Source organism: Gymnogyps californianus, chromosome 1 (assembly GCF_018139145.2).
Source record: "Gymnogyps californianus isolate 813 chromosome 1, ASM1813914v2, whole genome shotgun sequence".
Lineage (NCBI taxonomy): Eukaryota > Metazoa > Chordata > Aves > Accipitriformes > Cathartidae > Gymnogyps > Gymnogyps californianus.
In genome coordinates, this window is record NC_059471.1 from 21,612,346 (window position 1) to 21,636,818 (window position 24,473).

The following is a 24,473-nucleotide window of genomic DNA, read 5'->3' on the forward strand; positions in this document are numbered from 1 at the left end:
GAAAATTACAGATCCCCAAATTGCTTCTGCCAAGTGTTTGTAAGTTATGAGTTAGATTTAATTGCTTTAAAAGATTTGAAAAATGTTTCCAGTAGTATTACTGCTCTTCTCAATTTCAGTTTGTATGTTTGAAGAGAAAATTCTGAGTCCTCTGAAAGTACTTGAGCATCTTCTAATAATAAATTGGGCTTAGTCCTAGGAGCAGTCATTGTGTCCACTGTGTCAGTAGCTGAAAAGCAGAGCAACTGCAGTCTTCTCGATTCTTTTAGTGCACACAATTGCCAGATGGAATAAGTGTCTCAGACTTCCCTCTGAAACACACACAGACACTGTGGAAAGCTGACTCCAAATCAAGTCCCAATTAATTCCTACTCTTATTCATTTGATGGCAACCGAAAAGGCTGATGTCAGTGGGATGTTGTAAAGAGCGTTAAGACTCCCGAAGTGATGGCAAAAAGGAAAAAAATCACCATTGAATTTAGAGATATAATGTTAAGGGGAGGAGGCGTGTACACACACACACACAATTTTTGTGAAAACTGAGATGCTAAATATGCTTTGAAGAGCTGAGTTGAGAATTTGTGTTGGAGACTTATTTTTATTGGAGAATAGCAGCCTCAGTACACAGAGTAAGAGATAATCAAGTGGGATCATGGCTGGACATACTCATACTGCTGAAAAATGGATCTGAATATAATCCATGTGTCACTGAGCAGCTTTCAGATACAGAGGCTATAGTAAATCAGTCAAAGCTGTGCTGGAAATCCTTTTTGATCTAGAGCACCTATTGTGGTGTGGGGGATGAGGGCAGGAATAGATTGCCTTTGAGATCTGCTGAGCCACTGTTTATCCCTGCAGCGTTAAAATAAAAAAAAAATACTATTATGGGGAGGTGTGTACCTCATGTTTGGCTTACCTATCTAAAGGGCCGACTGAAGCAGAGATGCGAAAGCCCATTGAATAAAGTGTACTCTAAGGTCCTTCAGGGAAATGCTAAGTCTATGCCCTTGAAGGGCAGGTTGTCATTTACTTTGTGAAAATAATTGTTTATGCATAAGTAATACTAATTTCAAGAAAGAAATCGTTGATCACGTTGTAGTGATGGTTCAAGACTTTGTGGCTCTTCCCGCTAGAACTGAGCTATTCCGTGACTGATTCTCTTTCCTTGCAACAGGAGTAAGGCTGAATGTATACCTTGTTCAAGGTTTTTTTCCTGAAGATTTTTCATTTGAGTACTCTCCTTTAGGGTTTGGTTTACTTTTAAGAAAAGAACTTCATACCGTAGCCTTGTTATGCTGCCATGACGAGAGAAGGCCATTTAGATTAATTTCCCTTCTGCCTTTCTACACTTTTGTGGCTGCCCTAAATGGCACTTCTAACATAACAGCTATTACTTTCCAAGTTATATCTAAATTAACAAGCATGTTCTCAGTCTTCTATCACACAGCTTATGCATCTCTTTCTTATTCTAACATTACTCAAATAAAGCTCAGGCTGCCTTCCCTGCATGCTTCAAAATAATCCCTGCATCTAGAAGCAGCTAGGTGGAGGTAATTCATGAACACTTTACCCTTGCCTGCTAAACTCCTGACACTATAGATCACCTACAGCTTTATTATGAATGGCATTCATGATGTTTTCTATAGGAGGCAATGCTCACCTGTTATCTCAGATACATACTGGAAGTGAAAAGGTAACTTGCCAAGAACAGTTTTGGTTATTAAAGATTTTTTTTTCATTCGTGAGGCTCCCTGATGAAGAATAAGTTTATTCTTCTAAAAATCTTACTTGGGATTCGGAGTTAGCAGGGAAATGGAGGAATAGTTGCATCTAGTTCACCCCTTACATCCTAGGATAAGAGACAAATTAGTCCACAAAATTTAGACAAGACCCAAATGAACAATATCATTAGTCGCACTCTAGATCTGCACGCTCATTACATTGACAATGAGTTCTGCACAGGCAACTGCGTGTTGAAGGACTGCAGTTACTGGAATGTAGATAATGGGGGATTTTCTTGACAAGATGATGTGGTGTGTAACCCAGGTCCAGACATTGCAGGAGGAAGAGTTTCACGCTATGTTTTGAAGTAGTTCTTGATGCAAAGCATCAGGAACAAGTGAGAGAACAGAAGACATCAGGCTTGTGAGAGCCACTTTGGGATTCTGATGAGCCAACCAGTTGGGCTTTTATTTCTGTGCTTTAAAAATATTTAGGCATTGAGTTGAAGATACTGATGTGACCGAAGGATTGCTTTAACTGTCTGCTAGAGAACGAACAAAACTATGTTAAGTAATGTGTGTTGAGAATATACCCTTTTTTGCTTGTGCACCACTCCCATTTTTTCTTAATATTTTAATTGTTTACAGGTTTCCATGTGCAACTTGTATGAAACTATTTGTTAAAAATCTTAACTTGTTCATCATACTTGTTATTTTGTATGTTTGGTTACCTTATTCAGTTTCTTGAGAGAACAAAAGGTGGAGTTATGAAGTTCTGCTTCTTATTAACTAATATTTGAGAAATTTCTAGCATTCTCTAATAGTTTCAATTATTATCCAAGTTGGTTGTGCATAACTGATATAAATTCACAGAAGAAAGTAAAATGAGTTGCTGTTACTGTTGCTGAAAACTGTAGGCAGATTTCCTTCAACTGATCTTGTTTGATAGCTGAACCAAATGTTCAATTTGTTTACCTTGATAGAAGAGGGTGGAGTTAAAATAGCACAATTCGCTCACCTAGTCATTCAGTTTTTCCAAAGCTTTGTTTTCAGTGCTGCTTTTTGGTTTACATCATGAAGGGTGTTTTTTAAATACCAAGAATTTGGCAAGGATTTTGAGCCCTCTCTGCCTCTCATTTAAGGTGTCATCTGTGCCACGTACATTATAAAGACAGGCAGAGGTGGCCTAGTCAGTTGGGCACAAGGCTGGGAGCTCCGACTCCAGCTTTGCCATTTGCCTGCTGTGAGTGAAGTGAGTGGGCCATGGTCTGCTTGTACTTCTGCCTTCCCTCCTACCCTGCGTACGCATTATGTATTTAGACTGAGAACTTGAGGAGTTATGATTCTTCTATTGTACAATTTCAGTGGGACTTTTGGGTGCTACTGTTGTATGGATAATGGTATAATAGACTTGTGACTTAGGATATAATTGTTTACAATCACTGAGGTAGACTGTGTTAGTGCTGTAATATCCAAGTTGTCATAGCAAGTCCAAGCGTGTTAGCAATGTGGCATACTGTTGTCGACCCATGTTAATATAAAGTATTACAAATATTGGTAATAAGGTGGCTGGTGTTCATAACTCCAAGGAGAACAAACTTGCAATCCTGATATAACTTATGTTTTAAAATATTTTTCCCTCCCTCATAAGGCTTTGGCAGCTCGACTACATCTGGGTTTAACTTCAGCAATCCTGGCATCACAGCATCAGCTGGCCTGACGTTCGGGGTGTCTAATCCTGCATCTGCAGGCTTTGGGACAGGAGGGCAACTTCTTCAGCTGAAGAAACCTCCAGCTGGAAACAAGCGAGGGAAAAGATAGGCACCCCTTTTAGGGAAGGGAAAGTGAATCAACTTTGTTCATCTGAAAAGTATATTTTTCTAGATTGATGCATTAATTAAATTGCATCCCAGGAGATTTATAAAGATTTTGCTACTTTTCCCTAGTCTGAAATACAAAATGAAACCATATTGAACAGCTATTTTCTTGTGAATAGAAACTCGTTTATGTATTTTTATTTTTGGCCCTAGTTTTAGAAATGTTCTATACTGCATTATTATTAAAGAATCTTGTAAAACCATCTATTTAACCTAATGTTAGTAGCAGAATATTTTTTGTTAATAAGCTTTATACCATATGAATATATGCATATTTGTTTTTTTGTACAGATAAAATATATTCTAGTACAAATACTAGAGTTCATATCTTCTGTTCCTGGATATGGCCTTTAAATCTACTTCAGGGTGTTTTTGTGTATATGGATGTAAATATATACAGTACAGTGCACACATCTGTGTGTATGTATGTGTATATATATATGTGTATAAAATACAGATGTGCAAACCTTGCCCCATAGAGAGGTCTCCTTTTCTTTGTGTGTTCTGTTTCTCCGTGTTGCCCTGTGGTCCCCTATCTTGATGTTCCTAGGAGTTTCAAATAGCGGGTCCCGGGCTATGTCAGCATTGCTTCTTGTGGTTTGTTGTTTAAGACCAGCTGAAATACAATGTTTACTATTTCATAAAGTTTGGTAAATAGTGGTTAGTAGCTGGATTTTTTTTTAACCTTTTTCTTGACCCATTTAGCAGCCAACTGTAAAGAAAAATCTGAGGTTTTGACACAGACATTTCATAGGTAATGTTCCCAAACTGTTTGGTTTTGTTTTTTCTCCTGAGCTGACCAGTAGGGCATTGCAGGATTTCAGCTGAAAGCTCAGGATGCCACAAGGTCTTGTGTGCAAGCAGAGAGTTGTTGGGCTGGATGAGGTTTTGCCTGCAATTGGGGGAGATAGGATATGCTATTCTGATGAAAACCTGCGTTAGCTGTTACAAAACAGAGTTGATTCACTAGCTTCTTGTCAGTGCTACTAGCATTGACTTAAAAGCAGTTGTGTATCTGCTTTCAATACGAGGTATAGTACAATAAGTTGCTGCTAAAGGATGGAGGAGGAAAATTATGTAATTTGAAGGTTAAAGCTATTGCAACAGTAGCTTATGAATCTTGCATATTACAACAGCATAGCTTGTTGTGCTGCATCTCCAGTTTGGTGTGCACTAGAAGTAGCTGGGAAAACATCTTAAGGAGGATATAATAGATCAATTGAATCTTTGCAAATAAAGATACAGGTTGAAGTGTGAACATGAAACTTTGGAGCCGAGTTGCTTTTTATGTAGATGATGTTTTGTATATAACATGCATCAAACGAGTATTCACAATCATTTTCACAAAAGCACCTTTTTTTCTAAAATAGTTACAGCGCATAAGATTTTTCTAGTACCAGGTCATTTGCTTTCTATTGTTAAAGTGTTATTACCATTTTGTATGTTTTGGAAACTATGTCTGCATTCAGCAGGGATTGCTCTTTGACAGATGTTCAGTTTGTCACTTGATCTGATAAAATTAAGGGAAACTGAGCACAGGATTCTTCACTTTTGTACTTGTATGTTATTGCATCTTTGTGGGCAGTCCCTTAGGAAGGGATATAATGTGGGGTTTTTTATGTCTCGGAAAAATAAAGCTTACAGTTTATTTTGATTTCAACCTTTTTTTAAACTTTTATTGGGCTGCAGTCAAAACCGTAATGTTTGTATTCCTTTGTTATTGCTTTTTTTAATAGTTAATATGTTAAACCACTGGACTCTCTTGTAATGTATTAATTTGTGAAACTAATTCTAAATGTGTACTGTTTGTCCATATGTGCAACTTACCATTGTGCAAACAATAAAACAATAATGCTGTGATCCTTGTAATACATATTTGCCTACTTGAAAGATCATTTCCTGCTGTTCTCCTGTGTTATAGGAGAAACAAAAACGTCATCGACTAATATGTAGAACTGTTTGTCCTAGAATTTATATAGTGCAAAATTGGTCTTGCTGAAGTTAGGGCCTTGATCTCTGGATTGAAGGTGGGGGGGCGGGGGGAGGTGGTGTATTGTGGGTTTGTCTAGAATCTCTTCACAGTGTGCTATATAAACCTGGATCGTGCTGTAATGTAACACAGCACTATGTATGGCTTTGTAAATTGGAAAGCAGTCTGAGCCTCCTGGGTACCTGGGTTCTGTTTCTGTTCACATTAAAGCAACAGTATGTCCTTAATTTAGCCTAAGTGAAAAAGTGATTATGTAATAGAATAATCACATGCTGGAGTACAAACTAAAGTCAAAATGGGATTTGAAATAATTATATTCCCAGAATATTACTTGGGTGGTTGAATTTAGCCATGATTTTCAGGGATCAGCATTGTATACGCTGTTTCAAATGATTTTTTTTTTTTTCCCCAATTTAAAGACATGTAATATAATTAGAGTGCAAAATACAAATACAGTCAAGGTGTGGCTTGGTTTTCTACAAGGCGGATTAAGAAGCTGACCTGTACTTAAACACCGTGAAATGAAATCAAGTCTGGATTATTTGTTCTGTAAAGAAAAAAAAATATGTACCAGAGGAAGGTTGAAGTCACACATGTAGAATGTGGTTCTCTGTTAGTTTGTACCTTGTTGTACAGCTGAGGTGTAAACTTACTTACATGACCTCTTTCTTTTACTAGAAGTAACTTGTTTCTTCTTCACTGTTCTCCCTACAAGGAACATAGGATAGCGTTATGCCTTAGATTGCTTGCTTCATGAGCCTCTTCCTGGTTCAGCATCTCAAAACTTTCTTTATGCTCACATTTGTCTCTGTTCCTGACAAGCTGGCTATCTAGATACTACCGCACTTAGTGCTTTCTTGCAGATTGGGAGGGAGGAGGTTGAAATAAGGTGGAGTTGGACAGAGTTTATGCATCTTCCTCACCACAGGAAATCCAAATCCAGCTATACCCCCTCCATCGATGTATTCATAACATAGCTGTATTTTGAACCTCGATTGCTTTTATAGCATAATTTTTTACATGAAAATAAAGTTCAGCAATACAGGTTTAGTGGCCTTTTTTTCCCCTCTGACATCCGTGGTAATTCTTTGGTTTTTTTCCAGTCTGTTACTCATGTTAACAGTAGAAATAATCCAGAGTCAGTCATGTCAGCTCTTATGTGTTATTGGTTCTAATACCTGGAATGTCTCAGCAGAAGATATGAAAGAAGCACCTTGTAGGTTCCTAGTGAGAAATTAAGAGTAACTGTATAGGAAAATCCATCTGTACTGTAGAGCATAAATGCCTTATGCTCTATAAAAGTTTGTTTCCATAAAACTCTTATTCAAGTTTATAAGAATGAAGAACTGGCTATGTGCAAAAATTTCCAGCAATAAATTACGCAGTTTTTGAACTAATTGCTGGGATTGTGCTGTCGGGCTGTTTCCCTCTTCCTTCTCATTAAGTACATTTCAATGCTGTGGCTAGTATCTCCAGACCCTGACGGGCAGTTAAAGTATCACAGTAGTAGATTTGTACAACTTCTCATGAAAATCAGCAGTTGGGCTGGGGGAGGGGAGTGACACAGAGTTGATGCCCGCAGCAGCGCTGGAAGGCAGCGGTTACCCGCTGCAACAGTGCCCGTGGAGCTTCAACCCAGCTAGAACATGCAATCTCCACCCAACCCCACAGGTAGGTTGCTTGAGAGGATGGATGGAGGTGGTGAGGGGGGAGGAGAAGTGTGGGGAGGGACGAGGGGATGTAGAGCACAAGACTTCCTACTGTGAACAGGACAACTCATTTTAATTCAGTTTGGGATCATTTCTTCTGAACTCCATGTTGAATATTTATATGCTGGTATTCTTGTAGTCCCAAATCAACTGAGTTTGTAATACAATGTTTTATATTGGTTGAATGCTGCATTTAGTAGCTGGAAATAGATGATCATAGCAGTTTCATTTGCTACATGGGTGACTTTTTTTTACTTGCAGGGGGGGAAAAAATTACAAGTTAACTCCATAACCAAAGGAATTAAAAAAATATAAAATTAAGCGAGTCCTATCAGGATTCCAATATCTCTGTTGGAGAATGCTGCTTTCACCAGGTGGCAGGTGGCTGCCAGTTACGTACTGCCACTACGAAGCCCCGGTACGCCTGCCATGCAGTATGTCACCATTTGCTTCCAGGTCATTCACATTTCCTTACACTTTTTTTTTTTAAGGTAGTAGGATTTTGTTAGACTTCAATATTTGAATGATCCTTCTGACCCACTTGACTCCTGTTGTTACGAGGTCTATTGCTTAATGCTTTTTTACTCAGCCTCGGGAATTTAATCTTTATAGCCCATCACTGCAGTTGAAGTGCCACAGTGAGGAGGTGAGTAGGCTACGTGTTACTTTAGCTTTGATAACTTTTCCAAAGAATGGTTTGCTTTCTGTTTTCTCACCTTTTAGAAGTAAGGTAATTCTAGCTTATAATGAACAGGTTATGATTAAGTTTAGAAGCTTCTATGAACTAGAAAAGCTTCTGGGTTGATTTTACTTTTGTTTGAATATAGATTGGCTCCCACCAGGATATCAGGTCAATTCTGTTGAACACTTGCATGGAAAACTTGGAATACATATTCCAGTCCTAAACAGGTCAATAGCTGAACAGGCGAAAGATATTTTACTTTTTTGTTCAACTAATGTTTCACAGACTGACGAATTTCCCTCTTTTTTTTCTCTTCAATGCAGGTGTCACTCTACGGCGTGTGCTTGGGCAGCAGCAGAACAGCAGCTTTCTAGAATGTCGTGTAATTGCTTCCAAAATCCAGTTCTGATTAGAGGCTGGTGTATATCTCCTGGGCAAGAAATCCCTTGATGGCTCTGTATTTAATGTGGCACGTTGTGGTAACAGGATGTGCTTCAGAGGTGGTGGTCCCAGTCACAAAAGCAAGCTAGGATGATGAGGTTTTGATCAGACACTACGGTGTAGTAAGAAGGGAAAGAAACACAGACTTGACAAATACTTAAAATCAAGTATTCAAAATTAAGCTGTTTATTATACAAAACTTAAAATTCTGAGAAATACCATGTGCTCTTAATAAGAGAAGAAGGGGGTAAGTTCTCCTGGGAAAAAAAAACTGTGACAGGCAGCTTGAGTAGACTTCTAGTTGGGTGAAACATTGGGGAAAAAATATGCACAAACTACGTACAGTTGGGTAGCTAAAGCTAGTGTACTAACGCCATGGTTAAGTACCCAAGTAGAAGCTACTCTAAACTGTAAAACCACCAAGAACCTCTAATCCTGTTAACAGTGTTAGCATTTCTTGGCTGTTTGGACTACCTTTATTTCTTTATTGACATACACATAAAGGAATTGAACCTTTGAGCATGAACACTTCTGCTGTTGTTCTACCCAGGGATAAGGTAAGGTACATGTGATAAAGGAGTCCTTACTGGGAAAAAAAAGTCCACCTTTCAAAAAAAGGCTTGGAATGGGTGGGCCCAAATGCCAAATGGATGCAATGGCAATGAGCAGTCAGGCCAGCACTGCCCTAGTCCTCAGTAGTGTGGGGACATCTCTCCATCTCTGCTGGAGATGGGTGGAGGAGTGATGGTGAGCGTACCTGTATCTGATCGGTGTGTCACCTTTGTTTCGTGCAGCTGTGCTTGGCACAGCTCTCCAGTGTGTTGCCTCTTTTATCCTTAACAGCAATGCCGAAGGCAGCTACGGTGGTTCTGATTTAGCATCAGGCTGGACAAAGTGAACCGACAGAAGTGATAGCAAAAGGAACGTGCTAGCCTTAATGCCACGGAAATGAGTCTTGGCAATGCACATTGTATCAGTTTCAAATAGGAACGGTATCTTTTTCCTTTTATTTTGGCTGCTGACTAAGGGAACTGGTGGCTGGCTGAAGGAACTCACTGCAGCTAACATCGCCATTGCTTACCCCCATGGTAGCAGTGTAATGCTTAAACTACCAGAATAGCTTTCAACGAGCAGGCAGGTGTTCGCATACCTCCGGCAGCCAAACCAGAAGCAAGCCTTGTCCCCGGGGAGGGCGAGACCTGCTTTGGCTGTTAGCTAAGCTTATGCTGTACAGACCACAAGGGCAAAGCTCCTACTTGATCCCGCAGTAGCAAAGTGAAGTTGATGCCGAGCTCTGCTCTGAGAGTAAAGAGGGAAGGCTTTCAACGTTGCTTATGTTGGCTTCAGGCATGGTAATGCTCTGTCAGTGCCAATAGCAACCTCCTGCTTGTATCAGAGATGTCCAGAAGTGGCTAGAACCGCAGGGAGGCTGTGGCAGCTTGTCCAGATTGCCCTGCACAGGGCAAGAATTGCTGTACTGAAGATGTAGTCTCATGCAAATGCCTATTAGCTTAAATTTATACTTTATTAGTAACAATATTTAGCTAGAAATGCTTTTCTGAGTAATTTGTCACTTTACACTTGAGAAATGTCACCTTCCTCGTCACCTCTCCCCACGCTTTATTTCTAGCGCCGCAGCAGCCGGTACAGCTGTTATTTGTTGCTCTGTCATGGTGACACCCACGCTGCGGTGGTAACGGCGTTTGCCAAGCTTCAGAGCTGCTGAGAAATACTGGGGCAAAAGGGATACTTGGCTAAGGTCGTGGGCTCAGGCAGATGGATGGGGATAGCATTCCAGCAGCGACAGAAATAGTAGCATTAAAAACCAAACACCGTTGCAGAGTGGTGGATATATTGTTTAAAGTTAGCCCTGAGAATGGGAGGGGGGGAAATTCCGAAGCTTCATTGCTAGGTTATATCATCTTTAAGGTAAGTTGTATTTGAGCTATGCTATTGACGCCAAGTAAAATAGCAATGATGCAAGCAGGTACAGTCATTTTTACTTCTTTTGTAAGCAGTATAAAAAATGTCCTGATCTAGAAAATATTCTCGTAAATATTGTTCATTTTCTGCACCAAGTTGCTGCTTCTTGCTCATCTGCACCAACAATCCCTATATAAAATCCAAACCTGCAAATTAAGCTGTAGTAAGTCCTGTTGAACCCTACCAAGAGAAGAAGCACTTTTTTCTTCTCTGGAGCTCACTAATCTTACTGTACAGGCAGCAATCTGGGCTACAGCTGCATGGCGATGCTGCTTTCACTATATGGTGCCTAAATCCTTGTCTTGCACTATGGCATTAGGAGGTGAGCAACAGTAAATTTCTGTTTTGAAATTATCCTTAGTTCTGTCTTCCTGCATTTGATAAAATGCTCATGCTTTATGCTCTGCGTGGCATAAACTGGAGTGGAAAATTCCTGTACTTTGGGGTTTTTCTTTTTTTAATTGAAATAACTTTATAATAATGATGCCTTGTCAAATTGGCCAGTCTCACTGGGAGGGCAGGCTGTGGGAAGATGGATTTAGTCCACAAGAAGTAATTCTTCCTCGCTTTTTGTCTGAAGGGGGGGGGGGGGGGGAAGCTAATTTTTTTTCCTTTTTGCTGGTGGCTAGAGTGGTTGGTTAGAGCAGAAATAATTCAATTAGGGAACAGCACCCCTTTCAATTTGAAGATGTGCACATCAGCTTTGTGTCCAGGCTTTTATATATTGTAACAGCAATCTTCTGTGCCTGCAGTAAGTGGGAGCTCCAAGAATCAGTGTACTAAGACTCCTGGGAGAAGAGCATGACAGTGATATTGATCACGGCCGAGCAATCGGACAATGCAACAAACTCCCTGAAGCCCCGGTCCGACGGGGCTCAGTGTTGAAACTGGGAGATGTTTTCTGAGAAACAGCCTCCTCCTTAACTTGTTGCAATCTTGCCCTCGTGAATTTGGAGGGAGATGTCCCCCAGCACTTACAGATACCGTTACCCGGTCACCTCCCTTCAGCCTGCATCCCTTAACCCCGTTATCGGGACAGCGGTGCATTTTGGAGCCAGACGTGCGATACTGGAGGTGCCTGCATTGGCTGTGATAATGCGGTGCCGGCGCTGATGTCTGCTGTCACTGCTGTGTACGCCGAGACAGCGAGCACTGATAGCAGAAGCCGAGCTTTGCGTATTGATGTGCTTGGTGCCGGGGCAGCCACTGCAGATTCACAGCCCGGCCCTTGAGGAGTGTGCGAACTTCATATCATTTCATTTGAGGTTATTTTTACAGTCCTTTGACTCTTTCTGTGAGATTTTTTTTTTTCCTTGGGTCGTCTTGTTCTAATTATTTTCCAGGAAATGAGAGCCAATAAAAGAAAGCCTTTCTGCTATGAATACACGTGTATTTTAAAATGTAGATATTAAATATGTTCCCTAAGCAGAAATAAAAACGAGTCCAGCTTATGCAAGTAATACCACAATTGGAATAGCAGTCTGGGCGTTTAAATATACTGATGGTGTTTAAATAACATTTACCACAGGTATAGCTACACTGGTATAAAAGGTAGCCAATAACCAGGGCAGGAAGAGAAGGAAACCCTACTAAGTTAAGCTCATATATTCTGGTAACTAACCTCATCTGGGAACTTACGTTAGTATAACCTGTCAGTAAGGACTGCACTCTTGATTACAACAGTTCTCTGTACAAAACCCATAGCGATGGTGTTTTAATAAAGCTACCCTTCCCACTAACTTCACATGGGGGCAGCAAGGCATTGCTTTATCAGCGGGAAATACGGTTTTACCTGAGAAGTGAATTTGCCAGGATAAATGTACAAGATGCAGGGATTTCTGATTCCAAGGTGATTTGTTTATAAATTTAAAAAAACCCAAACAACAAAACAAACAGTTTTTTAAATAACGAAACCCCTACATACTCAGCTTGGCTTTCAGATGGGAATTAATTCCATTATTTTACATTACCAGGAAGAGGAATCTCTACTGATGGAGTGTTAAGCTGCAATATGTAAGTGTACAAACTGCAATAAAATCCAGTTCTTGCGGTAAGCGTAGCCTGGCTTTTACATGCCAAGTGATCTAAACGATAGTACTGTGATGATGAATCCTAGCTTTTCTCTGGGAGAAGGGAGGGAGAAGACTTTTCATTTACAGTCCTGATTTGCAACGTTGTGGACACAACTGCAAAGCCAAAGTAATTCCTGAATCCAGATTTTCAAGGTTTCTGATGAGGTTGCAAAATTGTTTGACAGTAATGATGTAATGGTAGATACACTAGCTAAATATAATGAGAGAGGTACATAAATGCCTGTTTGGCATCCAGGGCTGGGCAGTGAAAAGCAGGTAATCTCACTGGTACCCAAGTGACTAGGCTACCAAGAATGAAACTGAATATCCCAAAGGGGAAGAGAAGAAAGCATCCATTCACCATCTAAAGTTTATATCCAGTGGGTTGAAAGGAAAGGGGGATAGGAGTTGCTGCCAGTTTTGCGTCTCTTTTACCATCAAGGGAATGGGGCAAGTTGCAGAGCATGGGTTGGAAATAGGATAAGGAAAGCAAAACATCCCTAACAACAAGAGCCACTTACACGCCCACAGAAGCTCATGGCAGCTTGGAGAGTCACGTCGCAGGGTTTTCCTTTTCCTACCTCTAAAGAGGTTCCAACCAAAATAGATAGAGATAGAGAATAAGGTGACAGGTCTGTGTTCCTGCTTTATCTTGGAGAATTTGTAAGATGGACACCCAAGGGGGAGGGAGAGGGACTGTTGTTTCTTACTTATTATTGTTAGAGTTGCCTCTAATTTGTCCTTCCTTTTCTTTCCTTCCTGTCCAATGCATGCTGGCACAGCCAGCCCCAACAAGCGTTTGCGGTACCTCACTGTGACCGGCTCAGCAGCTCAGACTCAAGGTGGGGTGTCCTTGGTTTTCCCCCTGTTGAACTGGGAGCTGTTAAGGATGAAAGACATGCTTTTCTAGTATCCCTCTCTTCATGCCTTTCCTATTTCTGATGTCTTTTTTTGAAGTAGCAGCAGTTGTATTTGCAAGGAGCTTTAGCAAATGAGGCCTGCAAACCTAAGGAAAGCAAAGCACCGTGCTCTGAAGGCACATAAATACTTTTGGAAAATTCCCGTCTGTAGAGGGACTGTAGTAGTAAAACAGCAAAAATGCCTCTGTTATAATAAGGAGAATATCTGTCAATGCAGTGACTGAATGAATTTACAAGGTAAGAAGATACCGGTCTTACATATTCACTTAAGCATACGGTGGCAATTATCCCACAGCAGCTTTGCCTGCAAGGATCAGCATCCCGGTCTGGCACCGGCACGCAGGTGTGTGGGTATCGCTCTCGCACGGCCAGTGCAACGGCGGGACGCTGGGTCCTATAAAAGCTGTGATGTGCTGTAAATGTACTTATCCCCTATGCTGCTGCACAGGCAGTTTGCAGTTCAGAGTGTTAAAAATGATAGAGAAAAATGCACTTTATCAGTTTCAGACAACTAACAAAAGTAATTTTCCCTCCTCTAAGTGAGAAGATTTTTCAGGAATCAGAGAACAGCACGTGAGTTTTTCAAATGACTGAAATAAAACGTGGTATTTGCTTTCCTGCAATCATGCATTTGGCTTGAGAAGGGCAAAGAACACCTCTACCGAGCCAAAGGCCTCAGAAAACTACACCTGGTAGTAGTAGTAAAAATTCAGAGATTTTTTTAGAAAAAAATAAAACAAAGTTGAAGCAGATAATAGAGATTTATAGACGATATGATCACTATTGAGTATCTCTAGGCTTTAAAAATCTTTGCCCACTCTAACAGATATATGATCTTTCAATTATATCTAAAAGCTGCAAGATGCTCAGTTTGATGGGACCCAGTGAGTTTGGTGTCCTACAGGGTCTGGGGCCTTAGTGATGGGTTTACTTTACATTGAAATAGATGGAGCTAATGTTATGAGATTGCTAGACACAGGAAAGTGAGTGAAAAAGTTGCAGAGTAGAAAAGACTGTTGCTATACTTATGTATTTTTGCATATTTCGGTTTTGTGGTTTTTGTGTGCTTTGAACTGTAAATCATACAGATATTACCTGATCAGGTTGTAAAGACAGCTAGAAAAAAAATCTTTGCTAATTAGTCTATTGCTAAATATGTTCTAAAGCACTTTGCAAAGTGCCAAATGTTTTAAGTTTTACAAAAGCGTAATGAGGTGCGCTGTTATCTCTGGTTTTACCCAGACAAGTTGAGACAAATTCTGAGCTTGAATATACAAAGTACCTGTTACAGATAATCTCTGCAAGGGATCTGGTGCTGGTATTTTGTTGTGATTAAGGCTCCTAACTGGGAATACATATGGACTAGATAGATGATAGGTAAAAAGTAGATTATCTTCTAACAGTCTGTTACTGCTATTGAAAGAGATCCGCCTTACTGAATATCAGTGGAACCATCGACTCAAAGAATGGGGCTGGGAAAGTATTTTGCTTGCCACGTACAAAAGAATCAAGAAGCTGCTTTTCTTATTATGAAAACGTCAGTCCAACCCAGATTTAAAGAAAATGACCTTGTAGGAAGACCTCTGTGAATGTAAGCGTTTAACAGCTGCTGTGCTGTCACGCGGGGCTGCCAGACACCCCGACAGGTCACTGACGGGAGCTCCTGGCTCTAACTCCTTCCCCAGACAATCCCCTTCCCTCGCTGTGCCGCAGCACGGGGGTGTCTTGGGCAATGGGTGCTCTGGGCGATGCGGGCCGATTGCATGAAATCCGTCGTCGGTCACGACTGTTCGTGGTGTGCTCCTCACCCCAAACCGAACACGCTAGAGCTGACAGCTCCGGGTAGCTGCTAATCAGGTTTTGAGATGGAGCATCTCAAAATCCATCATTCAAATCCCTGCAAGTTTCTTCTCGTTCATCCAGCTGGGTTGATATGGGCGATGCAGAACCTGTCACGCCGCAATCCCACTTTTCATCTTGATAACTACAAGCTTTTCCAATGCTTGGCTGCTCCAGGTTACTAATCCTCTCTGAGGTAAGGTGCGAGATGTGTGGGAATCACCTCTGCACCCTGCCCCTGCAGTGGCGTGGCTCTGGCTATGGGCTGAGCTGGGAAAGGGACGGGGCTGGGAAGTAACTCGCTGGGAGCAGCAGTGAAGCCGAGGGGGCAAAATGCAATTACCTGGGCTGTAATTTGACCAGAATCTGCTGGTCCAGACTAATACCTCTGTGAAAGCCTGCAGCTGTCTAAGAGCGGCTGAAAAGAGAACAAAAGAAGGAGATGAAATGGAGGGGGAAGGACTGGTATGTTATTAGTGAAAGACAATAATTTAATTGAAGAAGAAAAGCTTGAAAGAATGAGAGAAATAAATATAACTTTGCAGTCACCTTCCTTGCAGTGAAATGACTTAGCAGCAGCAGCATTTAAAAATGGCGTGAGTTACCAGAGCTACCCACTTTCTGCCTTTTTAATAAAAGAAGTATTTTTTTACTTGATCTAATGTGTTGTAAGCAAAAGTTTTGGTTGGCAGTATGCGAGCTGACTTTGAGGGAGAGAGAAAAAACAAACTTTCTTGACACTTCAGCAGCTCGGACACGTTTGAAGGAGCATCCTTGCGCCTTTCCTTGAGCTGCCCCTGACTTTCAGAACGTGGGAGGCAAAACCACCGCGGGTACTCAGAGGGGCAGCGTGCGACCCTGCAGCCCGGGGCGCCGCGGGGCCCGGCTGCCGCTCCTCCCGGGGGTCGGAGCGCTGCTTTTCCGGGGGGTGCAGGGGGACTGGTGTCGGTCGTAGCGCCCGGCGGAGCGGGGGGGGGAGGACGCCCGCCTGCGACGGTCACCGCGGGGCTCAGGGGAGCGGCGGCAGCGGCGCGTGTGTCCCGTCCCCCCCGCCCCCGGCGCGGGCTCCGCCGCTCCCCCCCCCGTCCCGGCCCCGCGGCGGCGGGCAGGGGGCGCGGGGCCGCCCCGTCGGGCGGGGGCGGGGCGGGCGCATGCGCGCTCGGCCGCCGCCGCTGCCTATAAGGGCGGGGCGCGGCACCGCCCCCCCCACCCCAGCGGCGGTGCCGGGCGCGGCGCCGGAGGGGCGCACCGCGGCGGCGGCGGCGGCGGCGGCGGCGGCGGCGGCGGGTCGGCGCCCCCCGGGCGGGCGGAGGATTGCACCCGCACCCGCCTACCTTCGCCCATGGGCGCGGCGCAGGGCGCAGGCCGGGCCGTCGCGGCGCGGCGGCGGGGAGGGAGTAGCGAGTAGCGGCGCCGCCCGCCCCCCGCCCCGCTCCCCGCGCCGCCCGGCCGGTCCTTCCCGGCGGCGGCTCCGCACCCCGCGGGCCAGCCCCGGGCATGCGGCGGCGGCAGGACCCGCGGCGAGACTCCCCGCAGCGCGGCGGCTGCATGCCCCGGGGGGCCGGGCGGCGCTGCCCCGGCGCGGGGGGGCTCTGACCGACCGGCCGGCCGCCCGCCCGCCGCCCCCTCGGCGGCGCCATGCGGGGCGGGCGGTGCTGGCTGCTGCTGGCGGCGCTGGGCTGGCTGCTGCCGGCGGGGGCCGCGGCCAGCGGCGAGTACTGCCACGGCTGGCTGGACGGGCAGGGCGGCTGGCGGGACGGCTTCCAGTGCCCCGAGCGCTTCGACGGCGGCGACGCCACCATCTGCTGCGGCAGCTGCGCCCTCCGCTACTGCTGCTCCAGCGCCGAGGCGCGCCTCGACCAGGGCGCCTGCGACAACGACCGGCGGCAGGGCGGCGGCGAGCCGGGCCGCCCCGGCAAGGACGGCCCCGACGGCGCGGCAGGTGAGGCGGCCCCGGCCCGGCCGCGGGGGTCCCCCGAGGCTCGGCGGCTCCGGGGGAGCCGCCGCGGGTTTGCGGCAAACTTCTCGCCCGCTCCTTCCCCCTTGTCGCCGGTTCCCTCCTGCGACGAGTCGTGGGGCAGAATGAATGGAGGTGGGGCCAGCCAGGCCCGTCTGCAGCTGCTGAACGGGGAAAAGCACCCGCGCGTAGAGGCTCCCTTTTCCCTCCCTAGTATTTGAAAGTCCAGCCCCGTCTTCTTTACAAGTAAGTGACACCGCTTTCCGACAGTCTCGGGCAAGCTGTCTCCGTCTTGTGCGGCTCTGCTGCCGCTCTGAATTGGCTCCTCAGCCCCGTTTGTGCTCCCAGTTAAAAAGGGAAGAAAAAAATGAAACCACCCACAGGAGCGAAACAAAAAAGTGATGTGACATTTCAAAATGACTTCTGTCCGGTCCCCACTCTAATTGTATATGTTCTTCCAGCTCAGATACCCCCCACTCTGGACTGGTTTTTACAAGATTGAATTTCAAGGATAAACTCAAGTCTTTCTACCGCTGATTGAAAAAAGCCTCGGTGGCTTCCCAGCACCCTTGCTGCCATCCACGCACGCTGAACGCACCAGAAGTAGCCTGAAGTGATGTTATAATTAGGACAGATTTACTCTTGGAAAACTCGCGTGCTACAGTCTGTAGCAAGTGCGTGCACCTGCTCAACAGCTACTGTAGCGCCAAGCGCAGAAGTAGAGACAATTTTTTGCAAGCCTTTTGTTTAAAAAGTGCAAAAATTGTGGAAGAAATGGGAGAAATGTGGCCTTTCGGTTATAACTTGCTGCATATAATCACCTGTGCAAGGAGGTATTCTGACTTGAGCGGACAGATAACCCCCCTTTGCAGTTCTGAGAACAAGGAACTTTTCTTAACCATTAATTTTCTTAATTAATGTACTGCTCAGCAGGTTTGGGAGCTGTTGCCCTGCGCTGGCACTGGTTAACTTGCAGGAGGGGCAGCCGCTGTGTCATTAGCAGTGGCTGCGTTAATGCCGGTCAGGCAGGGGTCCGTAGCCCTGCCCGAGTCTTGGGGCTGCCAGGGTTTGGTGGAAACGATGAAGCCCAGGCATGGGCGCTGAAGGGAGGCACCTTCCCCTCGTTAGTCCTGCATATATCCGTGCAGATTTCTTACTGAGGCAGAGAAAACAGCTTTTTCCCTGGGAGTGCAGAGCAACCAGAGTCCAGGTCCTTCCAAGGATGGTGTTCACCATCCGCCTTGTCGGGTCAAGGCATCACCGTACTTTCTGCTCCCAGCCCTCACCCACCCTCGCTCCTCCTGCCCTGATGTCCCTTCTTTAAGCCTCGCAAGGAGTGATGCTGCCCCTCTGCTGGTAGTGAAGCTTTGGAGCGTGGTGCTGCCACCCCACCACCCGCCCCGTGCGTTCTCCCTAAACCCAGGGCTGAAGCACAGAGCAGCCGGACGCTCATCCCTGGGGCTGCGGCGTGGCAGAGCCCCTGTGGCTGCTGCCTGGTCACTGCCTGGCTGTCTTCCTGCCCCGAGCGGTGACAGCAGCCAGAGAGGGCTGGCGATGGGGAGGGATGTGATGCAGCACTGCGGTTTGACCACGCTGTGCTCCTGAGCCCTGAGCAGGGATCCTGCCCCCAAAGTATCTCCCTACGGCACTGTTCAAACCCAGCGTTCTCTTGCCTGATTTTTCTAGCAGGGCGTATCAGAGACGAGATCTGGTGAGATGTGGAGCGGTGGTTGATGTGGACTAGACCACCATGAAAGGGAGAGGGCCGTCCTCCCTCGAGGCGTGAGCTGTGGGCTTTCCTCCCTGCTAATAACTTTAAAGATGCTTTTGGAAACTCCAGCCAGTGGTTTTAGCAGTCCTTTTCATCTGCCCTGTGTAAAATGCTCAGCTGCACACACAGCTTTTAGTGCTCAGCCTGCATGGACCTGTGCTGGTGGGAGGTGGGCTCGGCTGGGGTGAGGGGGGACCTTCTGCCAGAGCTGCTGAGGTTTGTCCTTGGCCCCCAGTGACAACGTTTTCCTTGCTGTTGCAGTGCCCATCTACGTGCCGTTCCTTATCGTTGGATCTGTATTTGTCGCCTTCATCATCTTGGGGTCGCTGGTGGCAGCTTGCTGCTGCAGATGCCTGCGGCCGAAGCAGGAGCCGCAGCAGAGCCGAGCCCCCGGGGGCACCCGCCTGATGGAGACGATCCCCATGATCCCAAGTGCCAGCACCTCCCGGGGCTCCTCCTCCCGCCAGTCGAGCACCGCCGCCAGCTCCAGCTCCAGCGCCAACTCGGGGGCCAGAGCCCCCCCGACCAGGTCCCAGACCAACTGCTGTTTGCCAGAAGGGACCATGAATAACGTCTACGTCAACATGCCGACGAACTTCTCGGTGCTGAACTGCCAGCAGGCTACGCAGATCGTGCCGCACCAGGGGCAGTACCTGCACCCCCAGTACGTGGGCTACGCTGTGCAGCACGACTCGATGCCGCTGACCCCGGTGCCCCCCTTCCTCGACGGTTTGCAGAGCGGCTACAGGCAGATCCAGTCTCCCTACCCGCACACCAACAGCGAACAGAAGATGTACCCAGCTGTGACTGTGTAGCACCGACGCCTTCCTCCCCCTCCCCACCCGGCAGATTTTAATGTCGTCTAAACTGAACGGAGGAGAAATACTTCCTCGGAACGAAGCTCCCAGAACATGACTTGTAAATAATTTTGAAAGGCTCATGCATGTCAGACAGTGTTTATAAACCATTTATTTTCATCGGGGTCCCTTGCCAGAAACTGTAGGATGATATCTCTGAATTAACGTTGCCAGATACGCTCTCATTCCAGTGCATGATTTACAGCGGCAAAGGATTACGCTGAAAATGCATATGTATTTCAGATCACTGTACTTGCGAGATAAATGCCGGAGCCGTTAAGTGCCCTTCAGGTATGACATGGTCAGAAGTATTTGCCTAATTAATTTGTAGAAAGAGTTTTGTTACACTGTACAAGACCGCAGTACTTAAGAAACCTCTTTTCTCCTCTCCCAGCTCCTTAATGACATTTCCCGTTGCTTTACAGACAATCATCACAACCGAGTGCCGAACGGTGCGATCCCTGTGTGCTGGGTGCTGGTGCCAGCCCCCCTGGTGTGGGGTGAAATGCCACGAAAGGCTTAGTCTTGCAAAGACCAATTTTCCTTGTCCCTGGTATTTATGTAGGAATTAGAAGAGTGTGAATTATTCGGCTCTTCCTTCCAGTGCACTTGAAACCCTTCTTGATTTGGTTTTGCCTCAAGATCAGGACCCAGTGGTGGTTTGCACAGACTTTATCTTTGTGAACTTTTTACTAAAAACAGGGTACGAGGTGCTTGCTCTTCCTGATGCTCAAAACAAAGCTTTCGGTACAGCTAGCAGCATCTGAGCTGAAACTGCCTTTGCAGAGAAAGGTCGTACTGTGACTCCAAACACGCCTGATTTAACCCCACTTCCCATGAAACAGTAAACCCGTGTGAGTGCGCACGAAGTTGTCAGCCCCAAACCCTACATGCGATCGAGTCTGACCGTAGGAAAGTGGGCTTTGTCCCCCCACCAGCCAACTTGAGTCCCCAGCCCTGCTCCTTCTTCACTCCTGGGGCAGGGGCCTAGGAAGGCACAGCTGTATTTAAAAATAAGGAAAAAGGCCCAACCAAAGGATGAAGGTGCTTGCAGCTCCCCGGGATGCCACGGGGGTCTGGGAGGAGGTGCGATGCGGAGGCGGGGGGACACTTTGCACTGGAGCCGCTGGCTCCGTCTTGCTTTTCTTTGTCTGGGGAAAAATACCTCTCCAGGTTGAAGAGGCAGCAGTGTGCTGGGAATAATCAGACCGTGCTAACTGTAATATATCACCCCGGATGCAACAAACTATTTAAGGCTGGTTTTGTCTTTTAAAAAACTGTAGTCTCTGCATTTCCATCCAGTTGTTCTTCAGCCAAAACACCGCAACAGAGGACCGAGGGCATATACCAAAACCGGGCAATTACTGTAACCAGACCAGAGCTGATAAAAGGTTTCTTATTGTCTGATACTGTATCAGTATGTAGCAATAACTGTGATACTACTATTTTTTGTATGTCTGTTTTTAAATTACACATGCGTGCAGAAGCATTGCCAAATCCAATGGTTTACTTGTAAACATGCCACACACAGGCAGTCTGCGGTGGGCAGGAATGGTTTGACCACTGACAGAGGAAAATGAATAGGTAATTTGTGCCAGATCTGCTGTTCCTGGCTGCGATCGCCCATTCAGCATGTAGGACCCAGACAGAAAGATTGGCTCACGAGACCCGGCTTCTCCTCCAGCCAGGCTGGGCGGCTTCGGCAAGGCAGCGACCGGCTGCTGGGGGCGTTGGGTGACTGCTCTGCCCGCACAGCTCCGTGCTCAGCGGATCTTTAAAGGCAGTAGGTGCACCAGAGCTGGGTGCTGCCAGGCTTCTGAAGGACCCAACGTGCACTCGGGTCTCGCGGGCATTTAGGTTTCTACCTGCCCACATTGCAGCTTGGTCACGCTGACCTTCCAAAACTGAGTTGGCATCGGGTGCGGGGGCTCGGATGCCTTCAGCTGCTGGTGGCTTCGGCAGGAGCTGGAGGTGCTTGGCCCCAGGTGAGACCCAACCTGTTATTGTGTGGCCAGACAAGAAGCCCATCCATGTGTTCGTGATCCTTCCCAACTGTGAACCAAGTCGGCTCTCGCCCGTGCCCCACCAGTGCGCACCGCCTGCCTTGCACATGCCCTGGCAAGGCACCTCCTCTGACCTATGAAATTCAGGTGAATCTCTTTGTATATTGTTTACTTGTTTAAAAAAAAAAAAAAGAATAAGTTAAATTTAAGTCTGTAGAAATTAATTTACAACTGAAGGCAGAGAAACCCGAGTTGTAATAAAAGGAAGTTTGTGAGATGTGGTGGTTTTTTTAAATGTCATGTACAATAATGTAAAACCAATGTTACCATTTGATATAGCTTTTAAATCTCTGAAAGGGCACTTGCTTTAAAGTGTTTCTTACAAATGAAGAAAAAAGCCCCCTTTGTTTCTTAATAAATACTTTATGGTGTGACTTTGTTTTTGTTTGCTTTGTTACAGTTTTTTCCTTCAGTTAATGCTTTACTTTCCTCTGTCTACACAAGCATATCTGACCAGCCCAGTTCACCAGACCCTGGCAAAAAGCAAAGTTAGGATTTTTGGCTGTGTTTTTAAAGAATAACAGTGAAAACAACCCACATGGTTGAATGCTGTGCCCTCATGGGACATGTCTGAGGGGGCTTATTTGGAGGGAAGGGGAGCAGGGAGAGGGCATCTGAGCATCAGGTGAGCTGGGGACTCCTCGTGTCCCAGCGGCCACAGGGATGGTTGGGGAGCAGCAGCGGGAGCAGGATGGGCAGAGCCCATGGCCCCATCAGGCTCCCCCTTCCCAAATAACACCAAATACCCTGCAGCAAATGGCGTTTTCAGAGGATTTTGGTTTCATTTGGATTCACAGTTACCAGCTAAGCATTTTGAGCGCATAACTCTCAGTAAGTGGCCGTGCTGTTCCCACCTCCCTCTGCATGGGCACCCTTCTCACTTGAGCAAACTCCATCCTCATAAGTGAGACAAAAAACCAACCCCCGTTGTGCCAGGGGGCATAACTCAGTCTGGGACAAGGCCACTTCGCTCTCCCGGTGTTTGCTCCCTCCTGCCGCTGGTGATGCCGACGCTCCACTGCAAGGCCAAGGGAGCCTTGGGGGAGCGGAAAGGGCATGGATAGGAAATTGGGCCTTGTCAGATCTGCATGTTTATGACTCAAATAAATAGGAAAGAACTGTCTGGGAAAAACGTAGCCTTGGTCAGTCTGTACGTAGCACATCCCAAAATGCCACGGCTTCCTGGCGTCTGGGGAAGGTGAAGGAGTAAGGCTGGAAGCAGAAAGCTGGCAGGGAAGGAGGGGGTCAGCCACAGCTTAGAGCAGATATGCTGAGGTGACAAGCACTTTGCAACAGGAGAGGCCAATAATTTGTGTCAGCTTTTTCTCATATTTTTATATGGTGGGGTTTTTTTTCCCCTTGGCAGTTTTTTTTCCTTGGTCAAGAGGTGTAGGGTTTTTCCTGCTGCACATGGTGACTACGGATGGCATGGGGAAAGCGGGCGTGGAAAATGCTGCTGATGATAAACTCTGAGCAAGCACAAGTGGTGGTTAGGAAAGATGCATTTATTTACTTTTTATAGGCTACAGTGCTAGTTGAGACCAGGGTCTGTTTGGTTGCAACTCAGAAGGAACAGTCCCATGTGTAATACGATAACTGGAAAACCCCAGTGCAGTGCTGCTGCGTAGCATCCCTGGTCCAAGCCGGGATGGGCTTGGACCAGGATGGGCACGGACCAGGATGGGCACTGCAGCTCTCAGGTCCTACCAACAAATGTGCATCCGTTTGTAGGAGAGCTGGTCTTCCCCTTTTCTTTATAATGCAAGAGCCTAAAATCTGAGGATTAAAAAATCACAGCCACACTTCTAAACCTGTTGTGTGGCCCGTAAATACATTTTTAGCCTTATATGGCTGTAAGAAGCAATGGAAACACTGCTGCAGTCACTTCACCCATCCTGCAGCCCCGGCTCAGTGCTCCCCATGGGGCTCTCCATGGCAGGTCATGCAGCTCCGTGCCGGATGACGCGTGGCTCAGGAAATGCGCCCTGAAAAGCCGTATGCCTTTTTGCTTGCTCAATTTCATCCTGTTACTCAGTCCCATCTTCCCAGACTGCCCTAAAAAATTCCTCTTTTTTGCTGCTGTTTGTTTACACCCCTTAAATTTATGTTCTCACTCACTTGCAGTTTAAAGTGTATGGCGTACTTTTTCAGTGCCTGTTTCTGAATACATTGCTACCTGTTTAAGGCACTGAAGTGTTCAGTACTGGGCCGTGCCAGAGATGGTGTGCACGGTAAGCAGTAATGATGGTGGGGAGAAGCCAGCACAACGCATACAGGCTGGGCTGGCACTGGTTTGCCCACAGCACACACCAAGGCGCTGCTGGTGTCCTTGCAAGGGGAACTGTGGGCACGTTGGTGCCCCCGAGGCATCTGTAGGCAATGCCGCCAGGCTCAGCTAGCACTGACCCAATGCCGTGCCTGTGCCTGCCGGCGCTGGCTCAGAGCAAGACGGGGGCCTGGCTGACCCATGGTGCCCAAACCACTGAGCCACGCAGGGGAACTGCACGAAACCATCACCAGCGACACGATCCCCTCCCAACATGCAGATGGAGAACCACTCTGAAATGTCTTACCCATTAGCTGAGCACGAT

General features: G+C 46.3%; 2 protein-coding genes across 6 annotated transcripts in view; both read left to right on the forward strand.

Annotated features, from left to right (window-relative positions):
• The window catches only part of NUP58 (nucleoporin 58), a 37,225-nt gene extending 33,010 nt beyond the window's left edge, over window positions 1–4,215 (forward strand). For all 4 annotated transcript variants that reach the window (XM_050902460.1, XM_050902469.1, XM_050902484.1 and 1 more), the window contains one exon: window positions 3,373–4,215. In XM_050902460.1, the coding sequence (XP_050758417.1) occupies window positions 3,373–3,542 (170 nt within the window). In that variant the 3' untranslated portion in view covers window positions 3,543–4,215. The remainder of the gene's footprint in view (window positions 1–3,372) is intronic.
• A 12,657-nt stretch (window positions 4,216–16,872) lies between these two features.
• On the forward strand, window positions 16,873–22,243 carry SHISA2 (shisa family member 2). 2 transcript variants are annotated; one of them, XR_007767495.1, is made up of 3 exons: window positions 16,873–17,176; window positions 19,224–20,110; window positions 20,245–22,243. XR_007767495.1 is itself a non-coding variant. In XM_050908198.1 (2 exons), the coding sequence occupies exons 1-2, from the start codon at window positions 16,873–16,875 to the stop codon at window positions 19,775–19,777; spliced, it is 858 nt and encodes a 285-aa protein (XP_050764155.1). In that variant the 3' UTR covers window positions 19,778–22,243. The 2 variants fall into 2 exon arrangements, 1 of the variants encoding a protein (XP_050764155.1); XM_050908198.1 differs by having other exon boundaries at window positions 19,224–22,243.
• The last annotated feature ends 2,230 nt before the right edge of the window (window positions 22,244–24,473 follow it).